Raw genomic sequence first — 21,040 nt, 5'->3', positions numbered from 1 at the left:
AATCCAGATGGGGCCCTGCTGCTGAGCACTGATGGGCTTCCTGGGGTGTCTGGGGCCCAGGTCTCCATCCTCCAGCCTGGTGGGGGCAGCCGGCAGGTCCAGAGTCCTAAAGGCAGCACGGGGGGTGGGAGAGGCAGGGCATGGGCAGGAATCTTGATCCTTACCAAAGGTGGCAGAGGGACCGGGTGAAAGGGCTGGGGACTGCTCTGTGACCATGGGAAAATCACTTCCCCCCTCTGGGCTTCTCAGTTTCCTCTTCTCTAACATGGGGGGAGGGGGACAGTCAGATCTGATGGCCTCGGAGGTCCCTTCCACAGCTAGCATGCCCTGATGCCACTTGGTGGGCAGGTGTGTGGTCCTGAGCGAGTTGGACAGGGCCCAGGGGACAAGGGCTCCCGCTTGGAGCTCCCTCTCTCTGATCTTGGTTTTGGCTTTGACCTGAGCCCTCAGAGCGTCCACCTCCTCCACACCCTCCTTCCTCAGCTGAATCTTTGCAGCCTCTCCTGGCCCCATGGCAGCCCTGTTTCTTCCTGGGGAAACCAGTGGGGCCCAGGGAAGGAAGGGTTCTCACTCCCTTTCCCAGGGAAAGCTCAAGGCCACCCCCGGCCTTGGCCTGTCCGCCCCTCCATCTCTCCTGTGCCAGGCTTTCTGCTACTGCATGCTCCCCTCACAATTTCAGACAAATCCACACACCACCGTGTACGATCATTTACATCATACCTTTGTCAATTGGCTCAATTAAAAAAACAACACCAAAACATTTTATCTGGGGGAATGAGCAGATAAAAAAGTAGAAAGAGCATGACAAAAAGAACCCGAGCACCCGCCAGTCAGCCTCGACTCAGGAACCCGCTTGCTCTTTCAACAGCTGAAATAAATGTTTTTTAAAATGGAAATTTCACAAACGGAAAACCAAAATCACTTGCCATGGAAATAAATGCAATGATTATTAAAATGTACCCAGAGACTCTTGCCTGCCTAAGGGTCTGAGCCCCAGGCCTGCTCTCAGTTAGCAGGGGAGTGGCCAGCGCTGGGAGGTGTCACACATCCTAGCACCCGACAGAGCCTTTCTTAGAGAACCAGAAGGAACGAAAGAGCTCTGCAGGAGGAGTGTTCTCGCCCTGCGCCCGGAGTGTCGATGTTGTTTTTTAAAACTTTTGATTGAAACATGACACACATACAGATCCTCAGTGTACAACTCTGGGTTTTCACAAACTGAGCAGCCGTGTCTCCAGCACCAAAGCCAGACGCAGAGCAGGACCCGACTTCCAGCAGCTCTCGTTCCCCGCCGGGAATCCAGCCGCTGCCCTGACTTCTAATGCTCACTGTTGTTTCATGCTGCACCCTGTGGCCCTCAAACTTTCTCACATTTGCATCCCATACTTTGGGGCACGCCACTCACCTCTATTGTTTGCCCTTTTCCGGGCGTCTGTCTTTGCCACGGTCTGCATTCCAGATGCTACGCCCGTGCCAAGCTGCAGTATCACCTTGCACAGTTTGCTTTTCCTACGCACCTTTTTTTTTTTTTTTTTAGCAAAACGATGCTGGGACACTGGGCTGCAGGATGATCCCGAACGTCCCCTCTGGCCCCAAGAGAGTGATTCATCAAGCCATGCCTCCTCCCACCCCCACGTGTTCTTTACCAACAGACCCCCCAGGCGAGCCCACCAGTGTCTGGCTTTTTGTGTAGGAGAGGAAGGAGGCCAGGGCTACTTTATGCTGGTCTGCCCTACGTTTTTTGTTGTTGTTTTTTGTTGTTGTAAATATATCTTTATTGATTTCAGAGAGAGGAAGGGAGAGGGAGAGAGAGTGTTGAAACATCAATGATGAGAGTCGTCATTGATCGGCTGCCTCCTGCATGCCCCCATGCCCCTAACTGGGGATCGAGCCCGCATCCTTGGCATGTGCCCTGATGGGGAATGGAACAGCGATCTCCTGGATCTTAGGTCGATGCTCAACCCCTGAGTCATGCCTGGCTGTGTGGTGTTGTTTTTAATATGTTTTTATTGATTTCAGAGAGAGGAAGGGAGAGGGAGAGGGAGATAGAAACATCAATGATGAGAGAGAATCATTGATTGCCTGCCTCCTGCACACCCCCTACTGGGGATTGAGCCTGCATCCCCGACATGTGCCCCAGACCAGGAACCAAACCCTGACCTCCTGGTTCATAGGTCGATGCTCAACCACTGAGCCACACTGTCCGGGTTGCCCTACGTTTTTGATGCAAGATGCCTCCGCATCCTACAGAAAGATAAGGAGGAGCTGAGGGACTTGGGGGTACAGGCTGACAGCTGGCAGCATCTGGGCCCACAAGCCTGCAGATGTGCTTTCCTTGTTCTGTAGCACTCTTGCTTTATATTTTAAAATCTGTGGCTGGCAGGAGCAGAGTAGGAGCCGGGTAGATCTCCCCTTTGGGCAGGCTGGTGGGCACAGTCTCTTCAGCCCACCTGACATTCTCTGCCCACTGCACCCATTTGTGCTGTCTGCCTGTTTCTGTTTGCATTTGAATTTGTGACCTATGTTCTAAAACAGTGAGGTTTTGTTTGTTTGTTTTTTACTATCCTAAGACCCTGTCTTCCGATAAAATCTTACTCCATTGGACAAATAAGAGAGAGATGCACCTTTGGTTGAAGGAGATCAGGACTGTGAGACCCAGACCCCCTTATTTGAGGTTCCAGGGCCCCATAGCATCATCTCCCATTTTACAAATGGGGAAACTGACTCCCCAGAGGGGAAAGTGCTCCCCAAAGGTGGCCCTCTCCCGTAGGGAGTTTGGGTGCAGGGGTGTGGTAGCCCATCTGACTGATGAGGAAATGGGCCTGAGGGGTGGCCTGAGGCCTCGGTGAGTCAGTGCAGGTCTGGCCTCCATACCCTGTCCTGTCCTCCTGTGCCCTCCGGAGGCTGCTGTTGCCACACTCGTGCCCTCTCTTTGGTTCGCAGGTGGGCATTCTCTCTGGCCTCCACTTAACATTCTGGGGTCCCGGACCCTGCCTCTCTCCCCCCCAGATCAAGGCTGAAGACCCCAGTGGTGACTCAGCCCCAGCAGCACCCCCGCCCCCCCAGCCGGCTCAGCCACATCTGCCCCAGGCCCAGCTCATGCTGACGGGCAGCCAGCTTGCTGGGGTAAGTACTTGGGAAGGACAGGGACAGGGTCACAGGCCGGTCACCTCCATCTGTTATAGGACCAGTGGCCCGGGTGTCCCTCCAGGGCCACGCCACTCTCTGTCATCTGCCTCTTGCCCTCCTCTGCCTCCTGGAAGACTGGTCCCCTAACCTGTTTGGCTCAGGCACTAACCCCTCTCTGCCTTCTCTGCTCCTCCCCGTGCCCCCTGCGTCCCGCTGTCCCGCTGTCCCGCCTGCCCCACAGCTCACGGCACTGATGCCAGCTCAGCAGCAGCTCCTCCTGCAGCAAGCGCAGGCCCAGCTCCTGGCCGCCGCCGTGCAGCAGTCCAATGCCGCCGCCGCCGCTGCTGCCGCCTCCTCCACCTCCTCCTCCTCTTCCTCCTCTTCCTCCTCTGCCTCCTCCGCGACCTCGCAGCCCCCAGCCTCCTCTGGGGGGGGCGACCTGCCACCGCCACAGCCTGCCAGCCAGCCCCCGGGGACCCCACAGCTCACCCTGTCCCAGCCCATCCAGCTCACAGCACAGGTAAGGGCAGCCAGGGAGCAAGGCCCCAGTGGACGCCCCTCAGGGGCTGACTGACCCTCGCGGACCATTCCCACCACCAGCTACGTGCCGGGCAGTTCCCAGCAACCCTAGGAAGCTTTGGGGGATGCTGGCCCCATCTCTCAGAGGGGCAGAGAAGGGGCATCCTCCACAGGACAAGTGCCTGGCCAAGCTGGCTCGCCCTTTCTTTCTTTCTTTCTTTCTTTCTTTCTTTCTTTCTTTCTTTCTTTCTTTCTTTCTTTCTTTCTTTCTTTCTTTCTTTCTTTCTTTCTTTCTTTCTTTCTTCTCCCTCTCTCTCCCTCCCTCTCTCTCTCTCTCTCTCTCTCTCTCTCTCTCTCTCTCTCTCCTTTCAATATGTCTTTATTGATTTCAGAGAGAGGAAAGGAGAGGGAGAGAGAGAGGAACATCAATGATGAGAGAAAATCATTGATCAGTTGCCTCCTGCACGCCCCCCACTGCGGATCGAGCCCACAACCCAGGCATGTGCCCTGACTGGGAATCAAACTGTGATCTCCTGGATCCTAGGCGGATGCTCAACCTCTGAGCCATGCTCAGCTGGGCCCGGCCAAGCATTTTCTATGCATCTGGCTGAGGGGTCACAGCCACTTGGGAGGTTGGCATGTTATCCTCAATTTATAGCTGAGGAGACCAGGAGTCACCCCATGAATGGTACCTGTGTGGATGCAAAACGAAAGGCGGAGATCAGAATTAGGGCCTCATATGGTGTCCCTGGCTCAGCCAGTGAATCGCTCTTTCAGAAAAGGGGACTATGATCCTGAGGTAGGAAGTCCTGCATCCTTCCTCCCCATCCTGGAGACTTCTGGACAAATCCTGATTAGGGGCTGTGTTAGTTTCCTAGGGCTGCTGTAACAAAGTTCCACAAACTGGGTGGCTTAAAACAAGAGATTATTGTCTTAGATCAGAAGTCCAAAAGCAAAGTGTTGGCAGGGCTGCGCTCTCTCTAGTGGCTCCAGGGGAGACTCCCTCTTTGCTTCTTCTAGCTTCGGGGAGTGCAGAAATCCTTGTCTTGTAGATAGATTGCTCCAATCTCTCCCTCCGCCATTGTCTTTCGGTGGTGTCTCCCTCTGTATCCAAATTTCTCCATCTTATGAGGATACCAATCATCAGATGAGGGACCACCCCAATGACCTCACTTTAACTTGACTACATCTGCAAGGACTCTATTTTCAATAAGGTCAAATTTACAGACACCAGGGGTTAGGACTTCCAACATATCTTTGTGGGGGACACAATTCAACCCATGACCGTCGCCAACAGATTTCCCATGAGGATAACCAGTGAGAGTAGAGTAGTTGGGCAGACTTGCCTTCTGCGAGGCCTACTCGCTCTGGCCCACCCACCCACATCTGCCCGCGCCACCCATCTATGCTATCTGCATGGTTTCCGTAAGCGTTTGAGCCTTCAGCCCGTGCTCCAAGGCGGTGAAGGTCCTGAGAAGTCCTACAGCAAGGAATCCTGTTTAACTTCCCTTAGCCCGGGGTTTTGCACAATGACTGCTCTGCAGGTGGCTTCCTCTCCCCACCCCTTCACAGAACCCCTGGGCAGGTGCTGCTATGCCAGGGCGCTGTCCAGCCCACGAGGCTGTTCCCTTGACAGGGTTCTGCCTGTGCAAAGGGTTCTAGCACTAGTGACCAGCGCTCCCATTTGGGACTGTCCTTCACACCAAGCTGGTATCTGCCTCCTTAGAGCTTCCTGCCTCTGGGCCTGGTTCCCAGAGCCATCAGTGTCTACGGCTCCATAACGGTTTTTCAGACGTAGCCTCCCAATGCTGGACTTGCCGGCAACCGTAACCAGAGCCTGTTTGGCACTGCCTTGGTACCAGGCACTGTGCTAATGTGACCACCTTGAATCCACAAAGGCTCTGAGGGGCAAGTTGACGTGCCTGCACCAGGTCGCACTGTGAGCATGAGTGGCAGAGTGGCCTAGGAATCCAGGGTTTTAACCACACAATCTGGGTCTGCCTTCAGCTGACCACGGGACATGTGTCCTGCCCCTCACCCCGGCCACCAGAGACCCCAGCAGCAGATGTTCCATTTCCTTGAAGCACAAATGGCCCTTCACAGAGCAACACCGAGGCTCAGGGCTCCGCACTAGGTCTTGAATCTTGGTGTCCCTGCTCTCGCTCTTCTTCCTACCTGGGAGTCAGCTTCCTCCCTGTCCCTGGACAGCTCCTCAGCATCCTCCAAGCCCCAGCTCCAGAGTCCACAGCTCCAGGAAGTCTCCCATGCTGTCCCTCCCTCCGGCTGGTCTGCTTTCCTGCCTCCTGCCTCCTCAGGGGACCCGTAGTCCAGACCCCTCTTTCTGCTCTCCAAGGCTGTGTCTCAGCATATGAGGAAGTATCTGTTGAAGGAACAAAGATGACAGGGAGGAGGAAGGACAGGGCAGCCTAGTGCAGACCCAGCCAGGCCATTATCCCCTGTGAGCAGCAGACACCCCTGTGTCCATACACCCCTAGAACCACGTCCCCCAGTCTCCGCGCGGACACCAGCAGCAGGCTGACCCCTGCCATCTGCCATCCCACCAGCCTGATTCTCAGGGTCTCCTGAAGCCCTTTCCTCTCCCTCCTCCCACCCCAGCTTCCCTCAGCTCTCATCTTCCCCTGTCTGTCTTCTGTGAGTGCAAAGCTAGGCCAGGTTTGTTTTCTGGGAGCTCTGTCGCCCATGATCTCTTCCTACAACAGACAAATGTGTATTCTGTTCTGCCAGTGTGTGGGCCTGGGCTGTGGCGGGGACCATGTTCCTCCTGCCCTGGCTGTCCACCAAGGTACGGCTGACCTGGCCCCTGGGTTTCACCTGTCTCCCATGTCCTGTGCCCTCCGATTCCACTCTCCATGCCTGCTCAGCTCTGTCCCGGGGTCATGTCACAGGCATATCCCACCTCCTGTGTCAGGCCCTGAGTGACTCAGACCCATCCTTGCCCTCGAGGTCTCCCAGTCTTATAGAGAAACAAACACACCGATGAACTATTAGGAAATGTTTTAGTTGAAAAATACTAGGAAAGTCAAAAGCACTCATAACCCTATCATTTAAAAGTTATAAAAAGTACGAAGGAAAGTCTCCGGTTTGTCCCTCTAATGCCAGCTTCCAAAGTAATGTTTTTTAAACCACTTGGCAGGAACCCTCCCTGCGTTTTCTTAGTTTATACAGATAAAGGGACGATTATCACACCATTTTCTAACTTGTGTGTCCAGTGCTCGGCACAATGCTTGCCACCAAGAGGGCCACACATGTGTTTACTGAATCAATGAGGGATGTTTTGCTGCAGTTTTTCAATCAAGAGAGGGAAGACATCTCTCCAGGGGAGTCATTCAGAATGTCTGGGGTAGGAATAGGCATTGACTGAAAATTTACATTAACTGTTAAAACATCATTTTGTATTTGGAGAGTGAAAAAAAATCCCAATTTTTAAAATATGACCATGGCAAATAGAGCTTGACAAAACCTTTTAGGCTGGCAGGACTTAGTGAATAAAGGTTTCCCAGGGAAACCTACTGGGTGTGGTGGGAAAATAAAGGTGACCTATGTCTGAGAGAGTCAGGGAAGGCTTCCAGGAGGAGGTGATATCTGAACCAAGGTGGGACAAATAAGAGTTTACCAGGTGGATGAGCTAGAGAAAGGGGTTCCAGGCAGTGGGAACAGGGAATTCTAAGTGAGAGCGCAAGGTGGGCTCACAGACTTGGGAGGTGGGAACTAGTGTTGGAAGACAGTGAAAGATGAGCTGGGAGAGGGTGTCAGCCTGACCACCCCAGGCGACTGAGAAGAAAAGGGAATATTTGACTCGTATCACTGAAAAGGTCCAGCCTGTCCTCAGAGATAGGTTTCCCTTTTTGCTTTGGGGAGATCAAAATGGGTACCAGAACTTGTAGACTTGTAGCCACCCTGCCCAGGGAGGTAACACACCCAGTGGCCAGCTTTGAGTCTGTGCCCCTGACCCCTGAGAAGGTGGAGTTAGCCACACCTGGTCCAGGTGACCTAAGAGTGGGAGTGGGCAAGGACACATAAGGAAAAGATGGGTCCTATTGCTTGAAGAATGGGTAGTGGGTGCCAAGCCAGCCAAACCACCCACCTGGAGGGTGTTGTCAGTGCACCCACAGGCCCAGGAGCCAGGCCCACAGTTCTTGAGTTGGGATCTGCTAGGGCTTATCTGTCCTGGAATTTTAGCATGAGGCAGCATGGATGTGACACACAATGCACGTGCAGGTGGTTTTCCTCCCTGTGGAGTGGTTCTCTGTTCTGTCTCAATTGCTGCGACTGCCTGGGCTCCATGTGGCAGGGCCAACCTCTGGGGGACATTGGTGCATAGAAGAGTCCATGCTAGAGACAGGCCACCTCTGTTCACGCCACCACCCCTTTTAGAGCTTCTCCTAGTGACTGGAAAAATCGTAGTCATTTGTTCATTCAACTAACATTTATTGAGCACCATGTGTATGCCAGGTGCCCACTCATGGCCCAGAGGGGACAGCTATGAACAAGGCAGAGGTGGCTGCCCTTGAGGGCCTTATGTTCTAGTGGGGAGACAGATAGTAAACAATAAACAAACCAGCAAAACAAGACTGTTTTAGAGTAAGTGTAATGAAGAAAATGAAACTGGGTGGTGCCGTAGAGGAAGGAAGCCACTTTTAATAGGGTAGCCAGGAAAGGTTTCACTGAGAAGGTGGCCTCTGACAGCCGAGGCCTGAATGAGTCAGTTATGAAGAAGCCAAGGGGGAGAGCTTAGGAAAAAGCAAGTGCAAAGGTCCTGAGGCAGAAACCAGCTTGACTTGTTCTGGGCACAGAGGAAGTTAGTATGGTTAGAGCAAAGTGAGGGAGAGGAAGACAAGTAAGAGGTGAGGGGGAGGCAGGCAGGACCAGGTTTTGCAGGGCCTTGTAGGGCCCAATCAAGGGATTTGGAATGAATAATAAGTGTCATGGAAAACGGTTGGAGGTTTTTAAATAGGTGAGTGGCGTGACCCGATTGACCCTTGACAAAGCTCTCTCTTGATGCCGTGGGGAGAATGGACTATGAAGGATGGGAGTAGAATCGAGGAGCCCAGTCCTTGCAGGCATCCAGGTGGGAGATGGGGGTGATGATAGGTGGCCAAGGGGGTATGGATGAGATAAGTCAAGGGTGGCTCCTAGGACTTTGGCTTCAGCCCCTGTGTGGTGTTCAGGTGGTTTTCTGAGATGGCAAGTAGGGGGAAAGGGTTGTTTTGGAGGGCTGGGTAGGAAACCAGGAGTTTTGCTTTGGACGTGGTAGGGTGTGAAGAGCCTTAGTCATCCAAGGAGAGGCATCAAACAGGCAGATGGATATGTGAGGCTGGAGCTCAGCTAGAAGTTGTGAGTTGTCAGGAAGAAGATGGAATCCATAGCCAGATGGGTCTTCCACCCTCGAGAGCTCATGGTCAGGTGGGGTGACGTGAGGGGATGACATGAGGGTGCAGGAGTAGCAAATGGTCGTGCTGGAGGAGTAGGTTGAGATTTCCAAAATGCTTTATGGATAATAATATTCCTCAGGCCTCAGAACCACCTGGTGGAGAGTTAGACGTTATTACCCCCATTCTGTAGATGAAGAAACTAAATCTCTGAGAGAGAAATGACTCAGTAATGATGACTGCCACGTGGGGAGGACCACGTAAGTGAACAGGGGTCAGCCTAAACATTCTCCCCATGTTGTCTCATTTAATTCCTTTAATGGCCCCCTGAGGTCAGAATTATTGAGGTGTCACCTGAGGAAATTGAGTCTTAAAGAGGGAAGGTGCCCACGGTCCTAGGTGTGTGAGGAACAGTCAGGTTTCGGGTTATCTCCAGAGCCCGGGTCTTTCCAGGTGCACCATCATCCTATCACTTAAGGTGGCTGCGGCCCAGAGAGAGTTGGCTTTCCCTGAAGTCACACAGCAAGAATCAGGCAAGAGGGCTGAGGTCAAGCCCCCAAGATTCTCAACTGGAAGGGACCCTTACACACCTCTAGTCTACCCTCTGCACTGTTCTGGGCAGATGGGGTGCAGTTTCACCCAGGTGGCCCTCAGGACAGGTGCTCACTGCCTTCCCAGGCAGCCCATCCACCACTGGGCAGACTGACACGAGCCTGTCCTCATTTGAACACAATCGATCACAACATAACTTATGTGGTGTCTAGAGCCCATCCCTTCTTGCCCTCCCCACTCTGGACTTAACTTGAGGCTGTCCATGTCTTAGAGCTAGTCATAATTCGTCAGATCAAGGGTGGCCAGTGAGTGTCCATGGACAAACAGCGTCCCATTGGTGGTGGCTGCCAGAGCAAGCGTGGAGACCTCTGACAGGCTAAGGGGAGTCTTCCCTGTGCGTCGGGGTGAGGCCCTGCACCTGGGCGGGGTACAGCTGGCTGCTCTGGGCCCAGGCCTCCCCTAGTTCCTTCCTCCCAGGTGGAACCAAGCCAGATGGGAAAATGAACAGTTATACTCCAGGTCACCCGTGTGTCATATAAACCGTATCTCAGTCTTTCTGCCCCCAATCTGTGGCCAACTGTAGCAAAGCATAGTCTGCCCCAAACAGCACTAGTCCTAGGTTTTACCTCCTTCATTCGCTGAACATTCCTTGGTGGCCTTTTGGGTGCCTGCACTGGGGTGGGGGTGACCGGAATACAGCAATAAGCAAGAATGAGTCTCTTCCCTTCTTGGCGTTCATGGGGTGTGTTTTGCTGTGTGCCAGTCTTTCTCACGGGTTAGGTCCTGAGCAGATGATACACTAAATATCCTGGCGGGGTCCCTTTCCACCACTGGCATCTCTGCGCTTCCTCTAGCTGCACCGCCTGAGTAGTGGTAATGCGTCTCCAAGTGGCTTCAGCTTGCATGCTGTTTCTAGATTGTGGAGAAATGGGGCCACCTACTGGCCAACCCCAGTCCTGAGCCAACTCACTGCTCACCCAGAATCATCTTTCTCCTTGAATTCCTTTAGATAACAAACATTTAGTGAACGTTCCCCATGTCCAGGCACCTTTCTATGTGGGGGATACAGTGAGGAATAAGGGAGCCAAATCTGTGCCCTCATGGAGCCGGCACCCACTCTGGTTGGGGAGACAGGAAGCTGATAGTTGCTATGAAGGAAAGAAAAGAGTGTAATGGACTAGAGACTGACTGAGGGAAAGGAAGACTCCTTATCAGAGGGGTGGCCAGGGGAGGCCTCCCCGAGGAGGGGGTGTTTGATAGAGACTTGAGTGATGAGGAGGGGCCATTCATGTGCAGATCAAGAAGGGGAAGAAGGCACACACAGCAACAGCTTGTGCAAAGGCCCTGAGGCAGGGACTTCTTTTTGGGTTCAGTAACAGGAAGGAGACCGGTGAGGCAGGATTAGAGTTAGAGAGTGAGAAAGTCATGGGCGGCGAGGAAGGAGACACAAGCAGGGGGCCGGCTCGTGCAGGACCATGGCAACGAGTTAGATTATATTACAAATGTCATCAAACCCAAAGAAGGTTTTCTGGTTCAATTAATAATTTAGAACAGGAACCTGGATTCCACAGATCACCCCTCAAGGGGTCTGGGGATCGAATTCAAGTAGGTCCTTGAACTTGGAAAACGGTTATGTCTCAGTTTTCACTATCCTCTAACCAACAACATAGTATTTCCTTCTGTCATGAATATAGGCAGCAGGCCACAGTGGCACAGCAGCACTTGGGCTTTGTCACCAATGGAATGCACAGCTGTTTCCATATCCTGTACAGTTGTCGCAGGTCTCTTAAAATACTGTTTCACTCACTATGGCTTTGAGATTACAGTAGTCATCAGACCTATTGCTTGATCTTAAATAATACTATGCCAACTAAAGAAGCCTATAGGTTACTATTATGACAATTCAAAATGCTTTTGATGACCGTATTTCAATATAATTGATTTCATTTGAAATCTTATATATTTTATCTTGTGCAATTTTTTTTTTTAATTCTAGGTTTTGTGAGACACCAAAGAATTCAGAGCACAGAAAGTTTAGAACTTTTGGGTGGGACTTGCAGTGGACTGGGAGGGGGAGGGGAGGGGGGAACCAAGGCTGACCTCCAAGTTTAGGGCTGAGTAGCTACAGTTAAGTTCTTCATTTGGACTCCTCACCGTGAGACCCACTGCAGATTGCACTTCATCTTCTCCATTCTTTTCCTCTTCCTGCCGATTCAGAAAGAAATCTGCAGACACCGCTCTTTCAGGCTTTAGGGGAGAAAGTGGGGTTTTTCGCTGAGTGTCAAGCTTGGGAAAGACAGGAGTCAAATATTTTAATCAATAAGCTAAGGGTTATAGGAAATCAAAAAAGTACTTTAATAAGACTTTATTTCTGTTCTTATTTGATTCAATTCCGTGGGCATTTAATGGGGCTTACCAGGCCCTGTGAAGTTTTCAGGGGTGCAAGGACAATGAGACGTGCCTCTTCCCCTAGAGGTTCAGCCCAGCAGAGGAAAAGGGTCCACAGGCAAACGCAGTGCATCATGAGAAATGCAGAGTGGAGCAGGGTGGGTACAGTTTGGTGAGGTCTGACATTTATATGTACAATTTGCAGGGCCTTTTAGAGAAAAAGAAGACAAAATTATGAAACCAAAATTAGGTCCACGGTCCACTGTAAATGGGAGTGGGGGCTGAAGTCCGAAGCCCAAGCTTCCCTCATTCGTGGGAAGGGAGACAGCCATGCAGATTTTATTGATGGGGGGGCGGGGAGCGGGTCACAAAAGGGAAGGCAGAATGGACAGTTTCAAAGGATAAAGTGTTAGGACTCCAAACCCCTTCAGCCATAGTCTTGGATGATTAGCAGCAGGAGTGAGAAAGGTGAAAGGTTGGAGCACCCAGATACTCCATCCACTTCCCAAAGCACACAGAGAAAGCGGAGACCTTCACAGGTGGACAGGGACCAGCCTTGAATTGTGGCAAGATGAACGGTTGGAAAAGGAGAGATGCTGGGCAGAAGTGACTGTTCAACAGTTATGTCTTTAGCTGGACTAAGTAAAATGTTCAAAATCAAGAGGTGCAGAGGGTTTACAGTGTTGTCAGTTCCTGGTGTAGTTTTCTAGATCTAACCCATGCACACCCAAGGAGAAACCTAGGTATAAGTTTTTAAAAATACAAACAGTAGCATATCATACCCACTGTTCTGCCTCTTGAGCTTTCTACTCAACAGGACATCTTGAAAATTGTTCCATATCAGGGCACAAAAAGCATCCTCATTATTTTTCATGACTGCATAATATTCGTTGCAAAGATCCACTCTAATGCACTCACTTGTCCCCTGCTGTTGCGCACTCACCTCCACTCTTTTGCTGAAACACCACTTGCTGCTGGGACTATCCTTCTAGAGATGTTATTTTGCACAAGTGTGAGTATATCCCTAAAATAAATTCGTAGATGCGGAATGGCTGAGTTAAAAGGTATGTGCATTTGTGCCCTGGCCAGTGTGGCTCAGTCGGTTGGAGCGTTGTCCTGTACACCAAAAGGTCGTGGGTTCGATTCTTATCAGGGCACATAATACCCAGGTTGTGGATCTTCACTTTGTCTTCCTTCTGAGCATGTCTGTCTTTGCGTCCAAATCTCCCCTTTTCATATGGAAACTAGTCATAGTGGGTTAGGGCCCACCCTAGTGACCTCATTTTAACTTGGTCATCTGCAAGGACCCTAACTCTAAGCAGGGTCACACTCTGGGGGTCTGGGGGTGGGGATTCCAACATATCCCCTTTCAGGGGGACACAGTTCAACCCACAGTAGTGCCAAAGATTGTGATTGTGCAATCTCCTCACCCGCTATGTGCTAGAAGTTCAGTCCATACATGATGCCATTTGCCTCGGAGTGTTTTAGAAGGAGGAAAGACTTGGTCTGATTTACATTTTTAAACAGTTCTATTTGTTCCCTGGGAATGTAAGACAAGGCAAATATTTCATTAAGGAAGAAAAAGTAAATAAAGAGTGAGCCCTCCTGGGACAGCCCAGTAGGACACTCCAGAAGCCTAGGGTTGAGACAAACCTCCCAGGTGCTCTTAGCTGAGGGATGCCAGTCAGAGATCCATGTGCCATCCTTCACTGCCTGGTGCCAGGCTACCCTGTGCAGCACCCCTTGGGGCTCAGGTGAGGTAGAGGGACTCAGGCTGTCTTTCTGTCCATCCCCTTCCCTGCCAGGACATACAGCAGCTCCTCCAGCTCCAGCAGTTGGTCCTTGTGCCGGGTCATCACCTTCAGCCACCTGCTCAGTTCCTGCTGCCGCAGGCCCAGCAGAGTCAGCCAGGTAAGGCCCCACCTGATGGCCTCCCTGCTGCCCCCACAGAAGTCCCCCTACTCCCTCACTTTGTGTGTTCCCCCTTGTCTTCCCAGGCCTGCTACCGACGCCAAATCTATTCCAGCTACCTCAGCAAACCCAGGGAGCTCTTCTGACCTCCCAGCCGCGGGCGGGGCTGCCCACACAGGTGAGTGTCCACCGAGTGCGTGAGGCAGGGACAGCTCCTTCTGGGAGTTTGCAGGCTGGGAGGCAATCTGCAGAGTTCCAGCAGTGAGAAGCCCCACGCAGGGCAGCAGAGTGCAGCCTTGATGGGAATTGGCAGCCCACTGTGAGGGGGAGGGGGCCTCTTGGGAGCAGGTGGAAGGGAACCTGCAGGAAGAGGCTGGAAGGCAGGGAGGGAGGGAGGGAAGGGGGACTGCCTAGCCATTACTGAGCCCCATCCTGGTCCTCCGTCCTGCATCCCACCCACCTGCCCACCCCACCAGGCCGTGACCCGCCCCACGCTGCCCGACCCGCACCTCTCGCACCCGCAGCCCCCCAAATGCTTGGAGCCACCATCCCACCCCGAGGAGCCCAGTGACCTGGAGGAGCTGGAGCAGTTTGCCCGCACCTTCAAGCAACGCCGCATCAAGCTGGGCTTCACGCAGGTCAGGGATCACCGGGAACCACAGTGGGGTGGGGGTGAGGGGGCCGGACGAGCTTGTGGACCCTTCGAAGTCAGAGCCATCTCGAGGGCGGGGCGAGGGGCGTGGTCACCTGATGGGTAGGGCCAGCCCAGTACTGAAAGCTCCACCCTGACCGCTGACTCTCCCTGCCCCAATGGCCCAGGGTGACGTGGGCCTGGCCATGGGCAAGCTCTATGGCAACGACTTCAGCCAGACGACTATCTCCCGCTTCGAGGCCCTCAACCTGAGCTTCAAGAACATGTGCAAACTCAAGCCCCTCCTAGAGAAGTGGCTCAACGACGCAGGTGGGACTGGGGTTCCTAGATGGGTGGCAGGCTCCCAGGTCGGGGGAGGCCCCCTCTCATGCCCCATCTCCTCTCCGGCACAGAGACTATGTCTGTGGACTCCAGCCTGCCTAGCCCCAACCAGCTGAGCAGCCCCAGCCTGGGTTTCGATGGGCTCCCTGGCCGGAGACGCAAGAAGAGGACCAGCATTGAGACAAACGTCCGCTTCGCCTTAGAGAAGAGTTTTCTAGCGGTGAGGCCCCTTCCTGGACAGTGCTGAGGGCGGGTGGGAGAGGGGGGGGCCCCCCGCTAATGAGCCCTCTGCCCGCAGAACCAGAAGCCTACCTCAGAGGAGATCCTGCTGATCGCAGAGCAGCTGCACATGGAGAAGGAAGTGATCCGCGTCTGGTTCTGCAACCGGCGCCAGAAGGAGAAACGCATCAACCCCTGCAGCGCGGCCCCCATGCTGCCCAGCCCGGGGAAGCCAGCCAGCTACAGCCCCCATCTGGTACCAGAGCCCGGGGGTGGGGCACAAAGCTCTGCCACCTCCTTGCTCCTCAGCAGGCACCTTGTGTGAAGCACAATCTACCTGGTTGTCCACAGTGCCTAGAACAGAGGCAGGGAGACCTGGCACAGTACAAACACCCTTGCACCTGGCACAGTACAAACACCCTTGCAGACAGGCTGTCACATGCATGGAGCACTGTCACACAGGGACAGCTTCCAGGGAACTGTGGTTTTATGTGGGGGATACAAGCACACACACATACCAACATGGCCAAACAGAGTTATCACAGGATGTAGTCACACAGGGATGGATACGGGTAGGAGATGCAGGCACCCTCCCCCACACACAGAGGCTCACAACCACACAGACACAGGCAGGACATTATTACACCCCTGGGTATGCACTCAGCTCTACAGCCTCATACATCCCCGTTGGGATCAGACACACTTGGACATCCCTTTGCTCCATCTAGAGTGGAAAGGGCTGTGACAGGACAGAGAGGAGCAAAGGGCCCAGAGGAGCACCCCCACCCATGATATGGAGAAAAGAGGGACCATCTGAGCTGGTCATGAAGGTCAAGAGAGAGTCAGCCAGTTACATGAAGGACAGGCAAAGGGACTTGGGTACACAGAGGCTTAGAAGCCAGAGTTTATCATGCCCAATTTGAGGAACTCCAGTAAATTTAGTGTGGTTGGAGCTGGAATGTATTGAATGAATGGGGGTAGGGTGGTAGAGGGTGGGCAGGGGCCAGACACCCAAGTTACATGCTGAGGAGCTTGAACTTGGGCAGTGTGAGGCTAAAGAGGAGTTTTGAGCTGGGGAGGGACAGGACACATTTAGAGTAAGGTTTCTGGGCTTATGGAAGGGTGAGACTAGAGGCAGGGAGGCCAAGGAGATGGGTGGATGTTCCCAGAAAATCAGGCCAAATGACATTCCAACACTCTGATGCAGAGACACAACTTACCCTCAGCCCTGCCCCCCACCCCCCCCACACACACTTCAGACTTGCAACTGAGTAGTGTCAGAGGATAGGTGGGAGCCCCTCGATTGGTAATTACTGGTTCCTGCTGGTGGCTCAGGATCAGCTAGGGTACCGGTGAAGAAGGATGGTGGAAAGCACCTGGCACAGTACAAACAGCGTTGTACCCAGAGCCTCCCTTCCTCATTCTGGGGGCAAAGGAGTAGGCGTCATACCCATTGGGAGCACCACAGGGGTTGGTGGGAGACAGTGGCCTGACCATTGCCTTCTCTCCTCTCTCCCCAGGTCACACCCCAAGGGGGTGCCGGGACCTTGCCGATGTCCCAAGCTTCCAGCAGTCTGAGCACAACAGGTCAGGGAGGGCAGAAGATGGTAGGGGTGGAGTGGGTGGGGAGAACACAATGCAGGCCTGAGCCCAAGGGTCTCAAGTGGCTCAGGGTGTCCATGGGCCTCAAGGCTGAGCCTGGGGATGAGGGAGCAGGGAGAACAGAGGAGAGAGGGCAGATTCACCCCTCCTGGCCAGAGAAAAGCATGGGGTTGCTGAAAGGTGATGTACTTGGGTTCTGTTCCTGGCATTTATAAACTGTGTGAACTTCCAGAAGTGACTTTACCTCTCTGGGCCTCAGTTTTATAAAATTATCATGAATGTATAATACATGCAGAAGCTATATGCATGCATACAAACATACAAGTGTCACAAAGACACACACACACACTCTCTTTTGTACAAAGCCCTCCTTTCTTGGGACAGGGCGTCATACACCATACATAAGAATACTATTTTTAAAAACCCACCATATTGCCCCTCCCCACATTAAGAAATAATAAGTGGAGGTTTAAAAAATAGTAAGGGTGTTGCCTGGCACTGTTCTAAATGCTTTATAAAGAATATTGACTCATTTAATCCTCACACTCATTTTACTATCCCCATTTCCCTGATGAGGGAACTGAAGGCCAGAGAGGTGAAGGCGCTTGCCCAAGGGCACAGGTGAGGCATGACAGAGCCAGGAATTGCTGCCTTGGCTGCCTGGCCTGAGTCTGGGCCCTGAGCCCTCTCAGCCGGCCAGCTCCTGAGCCAGTCAGCGCACAGCCGCACCCTCCATGCCTGACCCCTAGAGGGAGCCAAAGGGCTTTGTCTTCTGGGTGCCCCCTGTTCTTACCCCTATAAAAGGAGCCCTGGGATGAGGTTCAGGGCAGGGTACAGGGCATGGGCTCAGTGAGTGACCGCTGCTCTTGCTTTGATGACTGTGATTGCCATCACCGTGGCAGAGCACGAAGAAACGGCCCCGGGAAGAGGAGGCAGGAGGCCTGAGTCGGCTCTGACTGAGGAGGTGCTGGGAGGCTGCGGCTGGAGGAGGCAGGCAGGAGTCGACCCAGGGGCCTGGGTGGAGGGCGAGTGGAAGCTGAAGTCTCCCTCTCTCTGTCTCTCTCTGGCAGTTACTACCTTATCCTCAGCTGTGGGGACGCTCCACCCCAGCCGGACAGCCGGAGGGGGTGGGGGCGGGGGCGGGGCCGCGCCCCCCCTCAATTCCATTCCTTCTGTCACTCCCCCACCCCCGGCCACCACCAACAGCACAAATCCCAGCCCTCAAGGCAGCCACTCGGCTATCGGCTTGTCGGGCCTGAACCCCAGCGCGGGGTAAGTGGGCAGCTGCAGGTGGGAAGACAGTGGGGAGAAGCAGGGTCGCTACTGCTTCCAGGGTGGGGAGCCGAGCCCCAGTTCTGCCGGCGGCCCTGACCCTGCTAATGCCCCTGCTTTGCCTCTTGCAGAAGCACAATGGTGGGGTTGAGCTCCGGGCTGAGTCCAGCCCTCATGAGCAACAACCCTTTGGCCACTATCCAAGGTGCGTGCTGCCTCATGTCACCCCCATGGTCACCAGCCCTGCCCTCAGGGGCCTTGGGCCCCTCCATTGCTGCTCCAGCCATGCCATCCTGCCCCTGCTCACTGCATTGCTCGCCTCTTCATACCCATCTCACCTTTGGGGAAGGTGTGAGGGCTGCTCATGGGGGTCAATGGGGCTGATGGGAAGACAGGGCACTGCGGGCAGGACGCTGGAAGGCGCCCGCAGCCCAGCCTCTCTCTCTCCCCGCCAGCCCTGGCCTCTGGTGGAACCCTGCCCCTTACCAGCCTTGACGGCAGCGGGAACCTGGTGCTGGGGGCAGCCGGTGCGGCCCCGGGGAGCCCCGGCCTGGTGACCTCGCCGCTCTTCTTGAACCACGCGGGGCTGCCCCTGCTCAGCGCCCCGCCCGGCGTGGGCCTGGTCTCGGCAGCGGCTGCGGCCGTGGCAGCCTCCATCTCCAGCAAGTCTCCTGGCCTCTCCTCCTCCTCCTCCTCCTCCTCCTCCTCGTCCTCCACTTGCAGTGAGGCCGCAGCACAGACCCCTGGAGGCCCGGGGGGGCCGGAGGCAGGGTCCAAGCCCGAGTGAGGGCCCGCCAGGCCTCCCCTCCTACTCCCCTGACCTCCACTTTGGTCCCCGCCTAGAAGAGGGCGAGGAGGCCAGCAGTGGGGGCGTAGAAGGTCCTTGGAGCAGGAGTGACAAAGGAGGAAAGACCAAAAACATCAAACAACCAAAAAAAAAAGAAAGAGAGAAAGAAAGAAGAGAAACCAACAAAAAAGAAAACCAAAAATAATCACAACAGAAACCAGCTGCCCCAAAGGAACCAGAGATGAAAACAAACAAAAAAACCAAAAACTCCCCAAAACCAAACAAACCAAAAACCAGTTGCAAGCCAGACCTCAGTGTGCTCACCCTCACAGCTAGGACACCAAATAAGAACCCCCAGCCAGGGGCCGAGAGACCTCGCAGGGCGGACCTCACCCTGAGCCCCAGGCTGGGGGGCTCACCTGCAACTTTGCCTCCCCCACTGGGAGCCAAAGAAGGAAAAAGAGAACTCGCCAGCCTCCCAGTCCCAGCCCCCAGCCCTGGGCCAGTGAAGATGGCACAGCCTGGGGCAGAGGGGTGGGCTCAGAACCACCCCCAAATGTTCTTTTCCAGAAGGTGAAAGAGAAAGGGCCTGAACAACCTTACACCAAATATTCAGTAGCTTCATCCAAAGGATGTACAGAATTTTTAGCGTTGAGCTCAACAGAATGTGTCCCTACCATGTGTCCCCCCCCAACCCCCAGCTCTCCCCATCCAGGCAGGGGGTCTCGCTTTAACCTCTCCCCCCCGCCCCCCGCCCCCAGCCAGGGGAGAGTGCAGGGGAAGGCCTGAGATGACTTTTCACCCCTGTACTTGCCCCTTTTCCCTTTGAAGGGTGGGCTAGGCCGTTTTTTTGCTAAGTTCTAGCTCTCACATGTCCCCCCACACCCGGTCACCCTCCTCTGCTCTGGGACCTCCCCCCTACCCAGCCCATGGGAAGGTGGAAGTTGCAGGCAAGAGGGCATCCGAGTTGTCTTTTTTTCCATCCTTGTCTGTCAGTTTCCCTGAAAAAAAAATTCATATTCCAGTGCCTATCCGTGGAATCCTTCACGTTCTTTGACATTGACCAGAAACCAAAAAGAGAACTCACTTCATGCCCCCCACCCCGTGCCCCTCTGATACTGGCCGATGCCTCTTCCTCCCCTCCCACACATGCAGACACACACGCACCCCAGTGGTGGGGTTCCTCGAGATGGCATCCCCATCAGGGTCCATGTGGCGGGGAGACAGTGCCATGACCTGTGGTCCCCATCTGAGAGGGCACTGTGGTGGCCACTGCTCCCATGAGACCTCCCTCTAGTCTTGGCTGGACCCTGTGTTTGCTCAGCCCTGGGCTCATCTCGATGACGGACAGAGGAGAGCTGCCGCTGGGAGCCACTTTGCCCTCCTGCTATTGTGGAGGCCAACAAAGTTTTGAACCAAAAACAAAAACAAAAAACCAAACAAACAATAAATTAAAACTAGAAAAAAGAATTTATATATATATATATTTAAGGGAAAGAAGACAAGGACTCTTCAAGTATAAGAAGGAGCCGCGAGGTGGAGCCAAGCCCTGCCCCAGTGGTCCAGGCCCTTGGTCCCCAAGGCGGATGGAAGGACGGATGCTTCTTTCTCTTCACAAATACCTCATGGACGTTGTCTTCGGGAAAGCCGGAGGTGGGCGGCTGGGGCAGGGCCTGTCCCTCAGCCAGGGCGGATGGAGGCGGGTGGGCAGGGCTGAGAGAGGGTGTCAGGGACTGGGGGAAAGAGCCCCATGCTCCCTGCCCCACCCCAATCAACTGAAAAAGCTTTAAAAACAAAACAGGAAAAAAGGAGTAAGAAGACAAAAAGAATGGACGAAGGAAAACTAACAAACTTTCGGGTGGTTTGATCCCTCCTTTGATTTCTTTCTCTATTCCATCTGTCCCCTCTCCTCTGTGTCCTTTCTCTCTGCTCCCCTCTGTCTCTCTCCCTCTTCCTTCCTTCTCTCACCTCTCTCAATCTCGTTCTTTCTGTGTCTCTCCTCAAACCAAAGTGTTGCTGTGAAGGACGAGAGCCATGGAAATCAGAGTGGCCCCGCCCCTCGCCGGGCAGAGCAGAGCAGAGCAGAGCAGAGGGGGGACCCCAGGAGACAGTGCTGCTGGACACTCCGAAGAGAGGCAGACACAGCCTCGGATGCCACCCTGGGCCCCGAGGCCTCAGCGTTCTTTTTCTCGTCTCCCTTCTCCCACCCGGGAAATGAAACTGTTGGGCTGGGCCACGGAGGCAGCAGAGACTCGGCTCTTGCCGGGGTCTGGGATGCCTTGTCTGGGCAGCAGCGGAGTG

At 54.0% G+C, this 21,040-nt stretch overlaps 1 protein-coding gene across 6 annotated transcripts in view; it reads left to right on the top strand.

Moving 5' to 3' along the window:
• Positions 1 to 18,883, top strand: part of POU2F2 (POU class 2 homeobox 2) — a gene marked incomplete at its 3' end in the record, with an annotated part of 65,858 nt that extends 46,975 nt beyond the window's left edge. Inside the window, exons 6-17 of one of the 6 annotated variants that reach the window (XM_081118591.1) lie at positions 3,007 to 3,123; positions 3,368 to 3,646; positions 13,781 to 13,886; positions 13,973 to 14,064; positions 14,363 to 14,524; positions 14,706 to 14,847; positions 14,931 to 15,079; positions 15,158 to 15,334; positions 16,599 to 16,665; positions 17,751 to 17,952; positions 18,084 to 18,157; positions 18,408 to 18,883. In XM_081118591.1, coding sequence (XP_080974717.1) covers positions 3,007 to 3,123; positions 3,368 to 3,646; positions 13,781 to 13,886; positions 13,973 to 14,064; positions 14,363 to 14,524; positions 14,706 to 14,847; positions 14,931 to 15,079; positions 15,158 to 15,334; positions 16,599 to 16,665; positions 17,751 to 17,952; positions 18,084 to 18,157; positions 18,408 to 18,739 — 1,899 coding nt within the window. Of the gene's footprint in view, positions 1 to 2,940; positions 3,124 to 3,367; positions 3,647 to 13,780; positions 13,887 to 13,972; positions 14,065 to 14,362; positions 14,525 to 14,705; positions 14,848 to 14,930; positions 15,080 to 15,157; positions 15,335 to 16,598; positions 16,666 to 17,750; positions 17,953 to 18,083; positions 18,158 to 18,407 lie in introns of all 6 variants that reach the window. The other 5 variants (XM_081118590.1, XM_081118593.1, XM_081118592.1 and 2 more) reach the window with 5 other exon arrangements.
• Between the last annotated feature and the right edge of the window lie 2,157 nt (positions 18,884 to 21,040).

The sequence above is a fragment of the Miniopterus schreibersii genome (genome assembly GCF_964146895.1).
Source record: "Miniopterus schreibersii genome assembly, chromosome: 18".
Classification (NCBI taxonomy): domain Eukaryota; kingdom Metazoa; phylum Chordata; class Mammalia; order Chiroptera; family Miniopteridae; genus Miniopterus; species Miniopterus schreibersii.
This window is presented reverse-complemented; position numbering and strand designations above follow the sequence as displayed.